Here is a 14,998-nt window from a genome sequence, read left to right as displayed (position 1 = left end):
ATTTGTGGATTTGTTGTCGAGATGATTTGCTTATGTAATTAACCCTTAAATGGGGCAGAACATACATATACGATTGGACATAACATCAGTTTTTAAAACTTGCACAAACACTTTCCTTTTTTTTGTGCATAATCACCTCGGCAAATGCTCCAATTTTGTCACTTGATCACCAACAGATGAACGGTTAACAGATGAAAATATTTTGATGAAAGTTTCACAACCTTGAAGCCAATAAGTTGGAGATTTGTTTAACATTTTTAAGTAATTTTTACATAATTCAAATATTTTTTGCCTTTTGACCCCTAAGGCTGTGCCATTTAAAGGTTAATGAAGTATTGATAAGGAATTACAGCATATAGTTAAAGATAAGGGTATGTGAGTGGGTTTTATAATACCGTAATAGAAATATATACAGTGGTACCTCAGTTTTCGAATTTAATCCGTTCCCAGAGACAGTACGAAAACCGAAACAAATTTTTCCATAAGAAATGATGTAAATTGAATTAATCCGTTCCACACCTCCAAATATATTAACTAAAAAAAATACATTTTACACAGAATAATACTCTTAGGAATCTTACCTTTATTGAGGACTCTTGTTAGCATATGGAAGACAGGGAGGATGAGGAGAGGTGTTAGTGTTTGTGAGGGAAGTCCCCTTCCATTATGACAGCAGTGATGACATTTCTGGGGTACTCTCTCTTATGTTTTGCAGGCATACCACTAGGATTTGTTGTCACTCACTGCCTGCTTGCTTGTCTAACTAAGAATCTGTCCAGAGACACTTTTTTTCCCTACTTTTAACACTTGTTTGTAGTGAGACATCACATTGGCTCACTATGAATGATTTTTTGTTTCCACTATCATCATCCTCACAACTATTTTCTTAGGTTGAACATTACCACTGACTTTCTTGGAACCCATGCCGTGATATACAGTATATTATAAAAACTTATGTTCAGAATCCAAAAAAAGCTCCATAACAATTAAATTCTTCATAAAGAATTCAAGCACGATCATCACTAGGCGGAGACACTGGTAAACTGAAGCGCTACGCGCTTGGTAGACCCACAAATGTATAAATGAAAACCGAGGCAAACAACTGAACTTTAGATTCAGGAAAAACCTGGGAAACTGGTTTGGAAATGGTTATAGATTTATGGAACAAATTATGGATAAAGTAATAGATGTGGGATGGATGGATTCTGTCAAGCTTTGGTAAGAGAGAGACATACATGAATGTGCTTGGGTGGGTATAAATAGGAGCTGCCTTGTAAGGGTCAATAGGCCTTGTGCAGTTTCCTTTATTCTCATGGTCTTACCACGACAGATCCGCTGGTGCCAGGTGGTCGGAGCTCCCTGCCTGGATCCCTACCTGGGTCGCATCCGGGCACAATAGGTCGTGAAGGCAAGTCCAACACGGGCACGACGTTGACTGGGGCTGCTGCAGGTAAATGACCAGTTAATAGCACTAATAATGCAGACGGTTTATCTTGTACCAATAATCAACTAGACGTATAAAGCTGTGAAGTTAGAAAAGGTTTTCAGAGTTCTCATTCTGCTACTCTCAAAGATACAATCTGCCATGTTTATTGAATAGGCTTGTGCACAGTGAGGACTAATGACATACAAATCACAACCACAGGGAGCCTTTTAAACTGTTCCTGCAACGTTATTAAGGTCATCTTCTAAAATTGACTGGTTAGCTCATTCAATATATTTTGTTAGAAATTTACTCTAAATGAATAGTTGGTACAGTACAACAATTACTGTCTCCACTCGATCATCCGGACTATATGGGAAGGACCCCCAGCCGGATTATCACATTTTTCGGATAATGGTACTTTTTCACCTACGAGTCCAAAAGTGACCATTTCCAACTATTTTTATACTACAAACAACATAATTTGAATTGCCTTGCCACATACAATTATTAAATATTCAACTAGAAACCTCAACTTACCTTGTTGGTGTTCGTCTTCTTGATTGATGCCACACATCTTGAAGTTAAAAATTCTTAACAATTTACGTAACCTATACTAACACAACACTAAAATTAACACTTAAAATTACTGTACAGTTCATTAAGCTAAGTTAGTATTGACTGCCAGCTGCTGAAGCCTCACTGGTTGAGGGCATTTGGGTTGCCTGTGAGGCCTCACTTGTTGAAGGTGCTTGCTTGCACCTCACTTGTTGAAGCGCTTGCATGCCCTCACTTGTTGAAGGCGCTTGGCTTGCCTGTGACGCCTCACTTGTTAAAGGCGCTTGCTTGCGCCTCACTTGTTGAAAGCGCTTGGCTTGCCTGTGGCGCCTCACTTGTTGAAAGCGCTTGGCTTGCCTATAATGCCTCACTTGTTGAAGGAGCTTGGCTTGCCTGTGGCGCCTCACTTGTTGAAGGCGCTTGGCTGCCTGTGACGCCTCACTGTTTGAACAACACGTAACTTGTCTTTAATTGCTAGGACAATCTTCTTCCTCTTAACACTTCCAGAACGATTGATGCTGCTACCAGACATATTCTTGGCCAAAAATGTTCAAAATTACTATGAAAATTAAGAAAGTTATTTAAAAAAATATTTCACTAATGGCGCAACACTGTGAGGCCGCACTGGTTGAGGCGTATAACTGTGACTTGTCTTTAATTGTTAGGACAACTTTCTTCCTCTTAACACCTCCAGAACGATTGATGCTGCTACCAGACATAGTCTTGGCCAAAAATGTTCAAAGTTACTATGAAAATAAAAAAGTTATTTAAAAAAATATTTCACTAATGGCGCAGCACTGTGTATAACACGAGGGACGGACGCACATGGGTTGACCAGTGTTGGACAGGTCCACTTGGGGCAGCCATAACGCGTTATGTAGGCCGCCAGGAGGAAAAAAATTCACAATATTTTTTAAGGAAACTTCAGCCTGTGCACAATGCTTTTAGGAAACTTATTTATTTGTTATTACATAATTACTAGTAGTTATTTTATTTGTTTTTGGCTATGATTAATTGTTCTAAAATTAATGGTAATTCCTGTACCCAGGTAGTCCCTCCTGACGCACCCCTCCCACCCTCCCAACACCACCCACCCACCCCACCCCCACCTACACCATGCGCCTCGAGTCTCGGGCAGACGGGATTAATACAGTATGGCCTGCCTCATGTTTTCATATACGGACAAAGGCACGATTATCTGGGGGACTGACCGGATAGTGTAATTTCTGCAGAAAACCTGCTTTAATCCGGTCCCTGTGGCTATTTTGGCCGGATATTGTGATAACTTTATCCGTTCACGATTTTGGCCGTATAAGGGCGTTTTTCGGATGTTCGAATCCCGGATAATCGCGGGGTTACAGTATTAAATACTTCAACAGATTTTAATTTATTTTAATTTGTTTAGTGTCATTTGAAAGTTGAGAGGTTGAGAGGAGAGGTGGTACAGGTAGCTAATTAAATACTTTATTTCTGGATTGTTCAAAATAAATTTATGATGTTGACCTGTATGTTTTGAAAACATCAAATACAGTAACAATAAATTAAGAATTAATGGTTATTAATAACTTTTGTGAACAATTTGTGAAAAATAATTAAGATAAGTTGGACGCTAACAAATCTTTGTATATTTATATATAAATGAGTATTGTGGTTGAGTTTTCTTGCCCAAATTCAGTGCCAATAGTGATCAACAACATTACTTCTGATGTAAATAACCTTATATAAACTTTATAGTCTTTTTAATTAATATGATCGTTTTCTGCATGGTGTATATAACAAAAATTTATGTAGGAAAAGTAAAACAAAAAGGCTGGTAACTGGTTTGTGTAAAATATAGGGGTAAATTAAAAGAATATACAGTATACAAAAATTGAAAGGCACCGAGAGCATAGACACGCTTAATTCCGAGCATCCACTCAGCTGCTCTCACCCAATTGACTGATCCCACTTTAGGCTCCACTTTGGCTTCACCTCACTGTGATGATGATGAACTACTGTAGTATGATGAATGATGAACATTTCAATTGGTCTTGCCACATTTTAAACAGTGAAAGAGTAAAAATCTATTTTAATCCACCATCAAGAAAGATCATTCAGAGTAACGCCAAAGAGCATAGGGACACGGTCAAACAAGGCTTCCCGGAGAAGACAAACTCATACAGAAGCTCAAAGAAGGTTTCCTGGTACTCAGGGTCAAAATACTTACTTGTTGGAGAACACTAAACAATAACATGAAAAAATAAGAGGAACAGAATATCCCAGCTGCCAAAGTAAACACAAGAACGAGAATGTTCTTAACAGAAAAAACTGGCCATCAAGCAAAATAGCAAGAAAGTGGAAAATGTCTGAGGGCCTGAGACACTGGCCCTGAGGTGTGGAAGGAACCCAGATTATACACCTACAGGTAAAAGCTACTAAAAAGTTGGGTTAAAATATTTCAAGATCACAAGACTTAAGGCAAAACTTATTTCCTTTTGATGATTACTAGAAGAGAAGGCTGGGTATCCTTTAGACAGGTGAAGAGCCCACTAGGCTTAGCGAGCCAAACGATAGCAAAATCCAGGTGCGAAAAGAGCGTCTCACTCCCCAGGACATCACACACTTGAGCCACTTGCAGACACCAGATTGAAACAGAAAATGGTGAGGCAAAGGCCAGAAGAAAACACAGAAACTGAAAATATACCTTTGTCCAGAGAAAATATAAAAAAAGGTTAAAACATGCAGGAGCCATTAATGTGCCTGAGTAATGCAACCCTCATGAGTTATTGGGTAGAGCTGCTGAGCAACTTGTCCATTAAAAAAATTTAATTGTATTCTGCATTAGTAAGTAACAGAATTTTCATAAGTATCTCGACAATATAGAAGTTTCCTCTTCTCTGCAAAATGGTACGAAAATATTATAACAAATATACTCTTAATTTGAACATGTATTATATCTCACTAATACTGTATTTAATTTTCACAGGAGCAGGAACACTTCGCTCCTGGCTGATGGATAGTTCTGGACTAGATCAACTAACTAAAGAAATCACAACAACACAACACCATGTCCAGCAATTGGCCCGCCTTCTTGACTCTATAGAGCATCAGGATGATATAAGTGTAAGTGTCCTGTAGCATTTGCAGATGATAACTCCTTGACTCTCAATAAACAAAATATGCAAGGGAAGAAAACTGGCTTCAAATCTGACAATCTAGCGACTTGCTTATATGTACTGCTTGAAACATTTATAGTTCTCATTGTCTGGGATAGGAAGCCCAGACAATATACAAAGTATATGTATACTTTAGGTTTGTATTGAGGTCTCCCATGGGTAATGGTACCTTACCCAAGATGCAACCCCACAAAAATTGCCAATGTCCTGGGTACCTATTTACTGCTAGGTTAAACAGAGGCATGAGATGAAAGGAATCGGGCCCAGTCATTTCTGTCCCACCCAGGAATCAAACCTGGAATTTGATTGTGAGTTGAGGATGTAACCATGGTACTACAAGAATTATTTGTCAATTCAGATGGAATAAACTATACCTGTATATTTTCTTAGAGGTACAGTACTGTAGTTAAATTTGGCATTTAAATATAGAGCATTTAAAACAAAGTATGGGCATAATAATAATAATAATGTTTCATCAAAGTTATTCAGGGTTAAAATTGATAACAATCACTTCTTTCAAATCCATTATATGTTGTAAATAATCAAATACTGTATACTGTACCAAATTATTGCTTGCAGACTTAACTTACTTCAGTATTTGGTAATGAATTTTCTTTTCTAGTATGTCTTATGTGTCCAACTTAACTCGCACACCTACACCCACTCGCACACCTACACCCACTCGCAGGGCCTACACCCACTCGCACACCTACACCCACTCGCACGCCTACACCCACTCGCACACCTACACCCACTCGCAGGGCCTACACCCACTCGCACACCTACACCCACTCGCACACCTACACCCACTCGCACGCCTACACCCACTCGCACACCTACACCCACTCGCAGGGCCTACACCCACTCGCACACCTACACCCACTCGCACGCCTACACCCACTCGCACGCCTACACCCACTTGCATTCTTATTACTAAATTAAAGCCTGGTTGTCACATAATGTCATTTCACCAGCATGGAGAACCAACAACTCCTTCAACAAAATCCAGAAGAAAGTTTCGTTTGCGTAAACACAAGTCCAACAAATCTACAAGCGGAGAGATTACCATCAGCACAAGTTCGGGAAAGGTTGCCCCTGATCAGGTGGATGCTACTGTACCTTCACTGGTAAGTATATATTTGTCACCGTTTTCTTTGTATGAGTTTTAGCCACAAGTTACTTGTCTTACTGCGACTGCTCCTTCCCTCATCTCAATTACTCTTTTTCACAGAGACAGACAGATGGTCAGAGACACAGACAGACAGACGGACACAGACATAGACGGATGGACTGACAGACACAGATGGACAACCAGACAGACACAGACGGATGGTCAGACAGACACACAGACAGACGGAAACACTCACTCACTTAACATCCCAAATCCACCCAGCCACCCACCCAAACCCACCAGCCCCTCCTCTAAACAAGGACCCAAAGTCCATTCCATACACCCGCCAAACCCTGTTTATGAATGAAAAATGGTTTACACACGACTCACAACTGATGACGTCCAAACACTTCTGGAATAAGTGCTTCGCTGACGACTTTTACTCGAACCACAACACTGTAAATGCTTCACCCACGTACTACAAATACAAATAATCGCCAACAGAACCTAAACACCTAACCTAACCTATGCCTATATATGCACAATATGCTAATATATAATAATAATTATTTATATTTGAGAAAAGTTCTGTTTTGAATGAACAGCATGTTAAAATTGACGAATGAATATGGGGTCGACTGCTGGATTGAATGGACTTGGTCTGAGGACGGGTTGCTTTCACTCTCACTCACCTCACACTCACTCACCTCACACTCACTCACCTCACACTCACTCACCTCACACTCACTCACCTCACACTCACTCACCTCACACTCACTCACCTCACACTCACTCACCTCACACTCACTCACCTCACACTCACTCACCTCACACTCACTCACCTCACACTCACTCACCTCACACTCACTCACCTCACACTCACTCACCTCACACTCACTCACCTCACACTCACTCACCTCACACTCACTCACCTCACACTCACTCACCTCACACTCGCTCACCTCACACTCGCTCACCTCTCACTCGCTCACCTCTCACTCACTCACCTCACACTCGCTCACCTCTCACTCACTCACCTCACACTCACTCACCTCACACTCACTCACCTCACACTCACTCACCTCACACTCACTCACCTCACACTCACTCACCTCACACTCACTCACCTCACACTCACTCACCTCACACTCACTCACCTCACACTCACTCACCTCACACACACTCACCTCACACTCACCTCACACTCACTCACTGTCTTTGAAGGCACAAGGTTTTTGTGGAATTGCCTCTTTATAAGCTACTCTTGGCTTCCTGGAAGCCAAGAGAAGCTCTCTTGTATTGTCTCTCTCTAGAGACAATAGACTGGGTGAATTGTACATAACAAATGGTAGGAATTTGTTGATCTTCTATTGGGCAATTTTTTGTTTTCCATAGAGCATGTGACAAGCCATCTGACGTAATAGTATTCTTGATATTGTACTAGTAACAGAAGAGTGCATGATCGATCAAATCCAGGTAGGATAGAACCCCCCCCCTACATGTGACCATTGTATTTTAAGATGGAGTACAGTTCCAGACACAAATATAAAGGTTCAGAAAGGTGACCTCTTTGAGAACAATTATCATAGAATGAGAGAGAAATTGTGAAATACCTCCTGGAGGGAATTAATAATAGAAGATAGATATTGGAGCATCATGGAATAATTTTACAAATATCATTAAACTTGTACAGAAATATGTACCAAGAGGGAGATAGAAAAGAAGCATATGGATGATAAAGACAACAACAAGAACTTTAACAACTTAGCTCACCTTCTAGAATAAATACAAATACACCAAAAACCATCTGGATTGATATGTACAAAAGGATGTTAATTGCAGCTACCCAAGAAACTGGATCTAACAAAAGTAACTAAAAGAAAACTGCTGCAAACATTAAGAAATATTCCCATTCCTTTAATACTTATATAAGTAGTAAAGCCAAGTCTGCAGGTCCCGTATAATTGGGGAAAACATTGCAACAGGCTGTGGAAAGATATTGGGAAGACTTAATGCACTGTAATATATTTATGTATGTTAATAATGTACAGTAATGTAATTTATAATATACTTAATTTTTGTTGATTTAATACAGTATAGTTGGTACGAGTCATTTGTTATAGGTATTTATAATCTGAAATGTTTCCAGAGTTTCCAGAGCAGCATTTTTCCATTAACATGTTGTTATTACGCATTTCAATTCTTTTCCAGCACCCTTATTGGTTTTGGAGTGAATTGGTATGTAAGTTCTTCATGTCATAAAGCAAATCATTGAATGCTTTTTTTGTGTGCATTGTAATTATTTTTATATAAGACATTACATTGCTTCTGTAAACTTGTATTTTTTTATAAAGAAATTTAGGCCTGTGCACCCAGTATATTAGAGATTCTGAAGTTTTACATAGATAGCATATATGTATTTAGCAATGCATATAAGGTAGATTTTGTCAATAATATTGCTCTTGAATTTTTTACCAGCTTGCAAATTTTGCCTTTGTGAGAATTTACAGCATCTGAACTTTAAACTATGAGGGAAGTTATTAAGGCACAGTTATGTTAGATGATAGGGATAGTAAAACACATTTAAAGATGCAAAGAATATTGAGTGACAGTTGTGAGATAAGGCCTGACAGCTGAGTGGACTGCTCTTCGGATTCGTGATCCCAAGGTTCCGGGTTCGATCTCTGGCGGAGGCGGAAACAAATGGGCAGTTTCTTTCACCCTGATGCCCCTGTTACCTAGCAGGGGAGTTACCTGGGAGTTAAACCTCTGCTACGGGCTGCTTCCTAGGGGTGTGTAACAAAAAGGAGGCCTGGTCGAGGACCGGGCCGCAGGGATGCTAAGGCCCAAAATCATCTCAAGATAACCTGAAGATGATAGGGAGATTCAGTGTTTTGTTAATCTCTCTTAATTATTAGAGTACTGTACTATATGCAATGGTATGTTCCTCTCTCTACGGCAAGAGCAGTAGAGAGAGGAAGAGGGAGACAGAGAGGACTGCACGGTAAGGTATAGTAAATGGCAGCGTGCAGGTGGCAGGTTAGATCTTCTAGCAGGAGGTGCTTTTAACTTGAATGGAGCAAGAGAGAAGATCAGAGGGGTTAAGATTAATTAGGATTTTGAAATCAGGATAAATACAGTGTCGCTGAAAAGTAATGAAAGTATAAAATTAATTTTTAGCTTGTGCAAACTCTTTACACTACAAAAATAATTTTAATTTATACCTGCTGTCTCAAGAATCAAATACATAGTATAAAATCATCTCTTTTCAGTGCGGTGTAGTGCTGTAGGCAGGAGAGTTCAACTGTTCTTGTCACGTATATCATACAAGAGATGTGATGCACCTGAAATTTGTTTCACACGATCAAACATTGTTTTAACACTTCTCTAAGACACAACAAAAGTTATGTACAATAGCCTTTGTTGAGTGTATGATCATGTTGAACAAGTCCATGGCCCCTTGTATCTCAAGCACTTCCCCTATTCTATGCCTGAAACACTTTAGCTCCTAATGATAGCACAGGCCACGTAACCGAATAAATAGCTTAGTTCTCATGCTACTAGACCAATTAGAAAAGAATGTGATGAGCTTAGGCCAGGGAAATTTGTTGTTGTCCAGTGTTGGAGGATGGGGAGGGGGGATAGTGACCTTGTGGGCATTTGGTAGTGAGCAAGTTTGCTGCTTGGCAGTCCATGGGATTTCAGGATTAGTAGGAAGCAGGATCTCAAAAATGCTTTGTTTTATATGAATGCTCTTTTTATTTGAATTCTGGGATAGATTGAGCACCATTATTTTTAGCACCAAAAAGATATGGTGAAAACAGTTTGAAATGCTTTCCTACCTCACAAGTACATAATATTAATCTGCCTTGAATTCTCAATATCCTAGTAGGTGGTCAGTAAGATCATCCCTTAGGTAAGAATTGGAAAGTTGCATATAGTGTGTAAAATTACACCTAGTGTGTAACTTGATGCTAATAGTAAACATTAGCAAGAGTAAACATTATATTTACCTTTGAACAAAAGTTATAGTTGTTATTGTGCTTAATTGAATATATCTCTTGACAATTATATTGCAGAGCTTTGTTAGAGGAGAAGTAAATGTAGGTGGTTAGACAATTTACATTTTTGGAACCTTTTGTGTAAACACTTTACAGTGAAAAAAATAACAAGCAAATTAGAAAAAGAATCAAATTTGTTGAGAACTAGGAAAGTAACTGATTTTATCGTGTACGTGTTCAGAACTGTGAGAGAATGTAATAATACCAATCTTAACCTATTAGAGAAAATGCAAACCCCGAATGGAATATCAGGATATAGGATTCGGACTTTAGTTAAATTAAGAAATGAACATGATGACTTGTAGAGAAGTGTGGGGTGTAATAAAGATGTTCACCATTAATTTCAAACAAGGAGCACACTAATCTCCTGAAGTTAAAGACCAAATAAATTTGTGTGCGAGTGCAGTGGGAGAGGTGGTAGTGTGAGAGTATAGAGGTACAGTAGAGAGACAAAGGGTAAAGTGATTGGGAATACTAACCCTTGAGCTTCTACATTTGACTGTACTATTCACCAGATCTATAACAGCTGTTTTTAATGTTTTGATGCATTGAGTGTTCACTGTTATGGTGCATTGTGTGTTCACTGTTGTGATGCATTTAGTGTTTCCTATTCTGATGCACTAAATGTTTACTGTTTTCATGCATTAAGTGTTTATTGTTTAAATGCATTAATTTACATCACTGAGATTTTGAGTTTGTATCATGGACTGAAAGTTGAGCCTGGATGTGAATGGAAACTGACTACTAGTATGTGGACATTTTTAGCATAATAAAAACATTAAATAGTATAATTTAGTTGGAAGCAAGCATTGGATTAGACTGGTCTTGTCTGCAACAAATCCTCAAAAGAAAGGGCCCAAATCAGTTCAATGTAACTACTGTTATTCTCTTTATGAATGAAATGCACATTAATCTAAATTGCAATTGGTAACATTAAAGCTTTTCTTTAGAATGACTTTCTTCACTGCCAGTACTCAAAAGTGCACTTCTCAAAATAACTCACTTCTGATATTTAATTACGCAGCTAAAGGGTTAGAAATGGTAAGAGCTGAAGAGATGAGAAGTGAAGGTGGGGAGGGAGAAAGATAAGTAACATGTATAGAATGGCAGAAATTTTACTAAAAGCAGTAAAGAGCTTTTATGAACGAAGTGAGAGTATTAGAGTATGTCTGAAGTGTCCTATTTTATAATATTAATGTAGCAGAGTCTTTCAAAGATGTGTAACAACATGTAAATTGGCACTAAATTGCAGAGGATGTTTGAATGATTGTTTACTTTGTCACAGTTCACATAGGGCACTCTGCTCCTAGTTTGTGAAATGGCTGAAATACTATACTGCCATGGATATATTGTTGGAGAGCACAGCTACTAGTTCCCCATGATACCATCATGGCTGCAAGGTTGGGGGGCATTGTCCTGTAGCCTAGTGGTTAATGCAGATGACTCTCAACTGCAGGATAAGAAGATTGAGCATTCTTCCATTCACCTAATGCGTCTGTTCACCTAGCAGTAATTAGGGTACTCGGGAGTTAGTCAACTGTTGTGGGTGAAATTCTGGATAGGTTAGTTGTTGGCCTAGAGGGACCTCAATAAGCCTAACAGGTTTCCTGTTCTCAACAATAGGAAACCATTTGTCATTACATATCCTTGACCCTTCTTTCCTGGAAGTTATGGATGGGGTTAGGAAACATACAGTACAGTGTAGTGTGGACTTGCAGGAAAAAATGATAGTGTTGAATTGTATAATGAGTTTGCTTTGGTAAGGCAAAAATGACTAGAAACTGGGGAAAAAATCTGCAATCTGAAGGAAAAACTAAGGAATAATAGAGAATAATCTCAAGTGGGCATGGGAAAAATGTAACGAACTGGAGACACTTTTGAATGATGGAGCTTATGGGCTTTCCTCTTTCTGGTCACTCTTGAAGCATAAAGGAAAAGAATGTTATGGTGAAACTAATTTGTATAAAATTGTGTTTTGAAATAAAATGAGGAAATGATATGGTAGCATAATTATTTATGTATGAATAAGGAGACTGTTGTGGATAACTTGTTTATTGGTACAAGTTTATTGGTATTTATTATATGTTGCCCCCATTCCCACACTTGTGAGGTGGTATCAACCTGGAGAAAACAAAAACTATGTTGAAAGTAGGTTATATATATTTAAATAGAAATTCTTTTCTACTTCGTGGTAATTTTTTTTTTTTTTTAGGAAAGATGGGTTACAAAGCCCAATAATTTTCACCCCATAACATGTGATACCAGACTAATAGCACAATTCTGCAGATGTGAACAGTGGAGTAGTGTAGTTAGGCTGATGAGGAATGCTATGAAAGATGTTAGAAGAAAAAGAGGGCAGAGAATAAGACACAATAATGTTGCAGCAAAAATAACCCAACACATGCGTACAAAATGAAATGATACTGACGACGTTTTGGTCCATTCTGGACTCTTATTTCTCTCCCATTCTTCCTTTTCAAGACTTGATAGGCATTGAGGATGGATTGAAATGTTATCACTTTCATTTCATGTATTTGGGTTGGATAATTTATCTGAGAGAAAGTAGTTACAAGTGTTAGTTCTGAAGACATGAAATAGTAGTAGTTTTTTGTCAGTTTATTAGCATTTATCTATGAAGGCTCTTCCGTTAGGTATGAAAGCATTGAAGATTGTTATTGGAAGATGTGGCTCGGTATGCTGCAATGTATACGTGTATGTGAAGCCAAAATCTACTACAACAGAACACTAAGTATCTTGGGAAATATAATGTATCTCATTTGTCAGTTTTGGTGATTTTCTAGGTTTTGTGTTTTTATGGAAGTATATTTAAATTTTGCTTTATCTGTATTTTTAGCAGGTGGATGGTAATCTATGTGAGTTACGACCACTGAGTAGTAGCAACCCAACTCTGGCTCTGCATAGTGCGTGTTGGCATCCATCTGCCTCACGTCCCCACAGCTATTCTGATGCTTCTACAGCTGTTGTGGGAGGCGCTCAGCCCCCCAACACTCCGTCACCAACGTCACAGACTCATCATCAGGCAGCCATTCCCCCTACTATCACTTTGTCCATGGAAAGTACATCTCGGGAAGATTTTACAATATTGGCTAAGGAAGGTAGGAATACGTGAACGACCACAATAAACCTTTGAAGCTAATATTTTGTATATGAATGGTTGAACATTTCCAGCATTAGAATTTAGGTTTATGATATCCTGCAAAGGTCATGTTTTATTGATTTGAATTTGAAGCAAAAGGCTTTTTAAAAAAACAATAAATCTTCATTAGTGTAAGTTGTGTGTGCAGTGTTGCAAAAACAAATGAACATAACTGCACTCAAAATTATAAACAATTAGCTCTAATACCAGTGGATTGTCCCGGCAGTCTTTAGCTTGGATTGCAATATTCAGAAGGTTTTAACTGAAGGCAGTTTTCTACAATAATGTATACTACTGATACTTCTGCATGTTTCTTAACCATATTTATTCCCTCTATATAATATTTTGAACAACATCCAGGAACTTAAGACATTTATACTTGTTAATAAAAATAAATTGTCTACTTTTTCTAGGAAAGCAGAGGCATTTGGGTATATTTCCTTGAACCAGATGCAACTATTCACCTAGTGGTGAATAAGTACTCATGCATTAGGGTATTGTTATGGGTTGCATACTGGGGATGTTTACATCTTTGGCCTAAGGGGAACTCAATAAGCCCAGCACATACTGTTACTGGCAGTGGAAAACCATATACTGTACAGTATACCATAGCATTCAAGTTGACTCGGTGTTCTCCAAAATATTACAAATTTGTAGACAATAAGTCAAAGTAATGTGGTTGAAAGAAATAATCCAGACATATGAAATAAAAAATGATATTTTACCTGGGTTTACCTGAGAGCCACTAACACTAGTTGCCTCAACGAGGACAGGAAGCTGGTGGCTTGTCGAAGGTCTCCCCCCCCCCATTTGCCTTGATGAACTTTTCCAGCTGTACTTTAAACGTTAGGAGTTTTGGCATTTATAGCTTCGGCAGGTACGCGATTCCATGGGTTAATAATAATAATCCTGTGGGTGAAAAAGCATCCAATGTTCTCAGTCCTACATTGTGGCTTGTTGAGCTTGAAACCATTGCTCCTTGTTTGTTACATTATTCCCTCTATTTTGAACAACATCCTGAAACTTAAATCATTTATACTTGTTAATAAAAGTAAATTGTCAAATTTTTCCTGGGAAACCAGAGACGTTTTGATATGTACCAAAAAACTAAAACTCGTACCAAAACTAAAATGTTTTGATCCCTCCTGGACACTTACCATGACTTGACAGGTCCAAGACATGCCCAAATGTCATCACTTTCATTTGTATTCTATGTGTGTTGGTTTATTAACTTTTATATATTTCTTACAGTTGTAAGTCAAGTTGGACAAGTCCTGCGTGGGATCCAGACGGAGAGAGAGAAGCTTCGTCAAGCCCTTGAGTCTGAAACTAATCTCTTGGCATCTCATAACACCACAACAATCATTGCTGCACTAAGAAATTCTCTTAATCAGGTAAGCCATGTCTGTGACCAGCTGTTCTTGCTTGATAATTTGTATTATTTATGATTAACAAGGACATTGTATTCGGCTTTGAATAAGCCGCAGCAAATTTGGTAAAAATGCACTAATTTGAAGGGTATTATGTTTGTCT

General features: G+C 38.5%; 1 protein-coding gene across 6 annotated transcripts in view; it reads left to right on the top strand.

Annotated features, from left to right (window-relative positions):
* Positions 1–14,998, top strand: part of LOC123773487 (oxysterol-binding protein-related protein 3) — a 60,939-nt gene that overhangs the window by 8,004 nt on the left and 37,937 nt on the right. For all 6 annotated transcript variants that reach the window (XM_069317905.1, XM_045767304.2, XM_069317903.1 and 3 more), the window contains 5 exons: positions 1,331–1,450; positions 4,947–5,083; positions 6,111–6,263; positions 13,163–13,424; positions 14,717–14,859. In XM_069317905.1, the coding sequence (XP_069174006.1) occupies positions 1,331–1,450; positions 4,947–5,083; positions 6,111–6,263; positions 13,163–13,424; positions 14,717–14,859 (815 nt within the window). The remainder of the gene's footprint in view (positions 1–1,330; positions 1,451–4,946; positions 5,084–6,110; positions 6,264–13,162; positions 13,425–14,716; positions 14,860–14,998) is intronic.

The sequence above is a fragment of the Procambarus clarkii genome, chromosome 89 (assembly GCF_040958095.1).
Source record: "Procambarus clarkii isolate CNS0578487 chromosome 89, FALCON_Pclarkii_2.0, whole genome shotgun sequence".
NCBI classification, from domain to species: domain Eukaryota; kingdom Metazoa; phylum Arthropoda; class Malacostraca; order Decapoda; family Cambaridae; genus Procambarus; species Procambarus clarkii.
The sequence above is the reverse complement of the archived record's forward strand: the minus strand, read 5'-3'. Positions and strand labels throughout refer to the sequence as shown.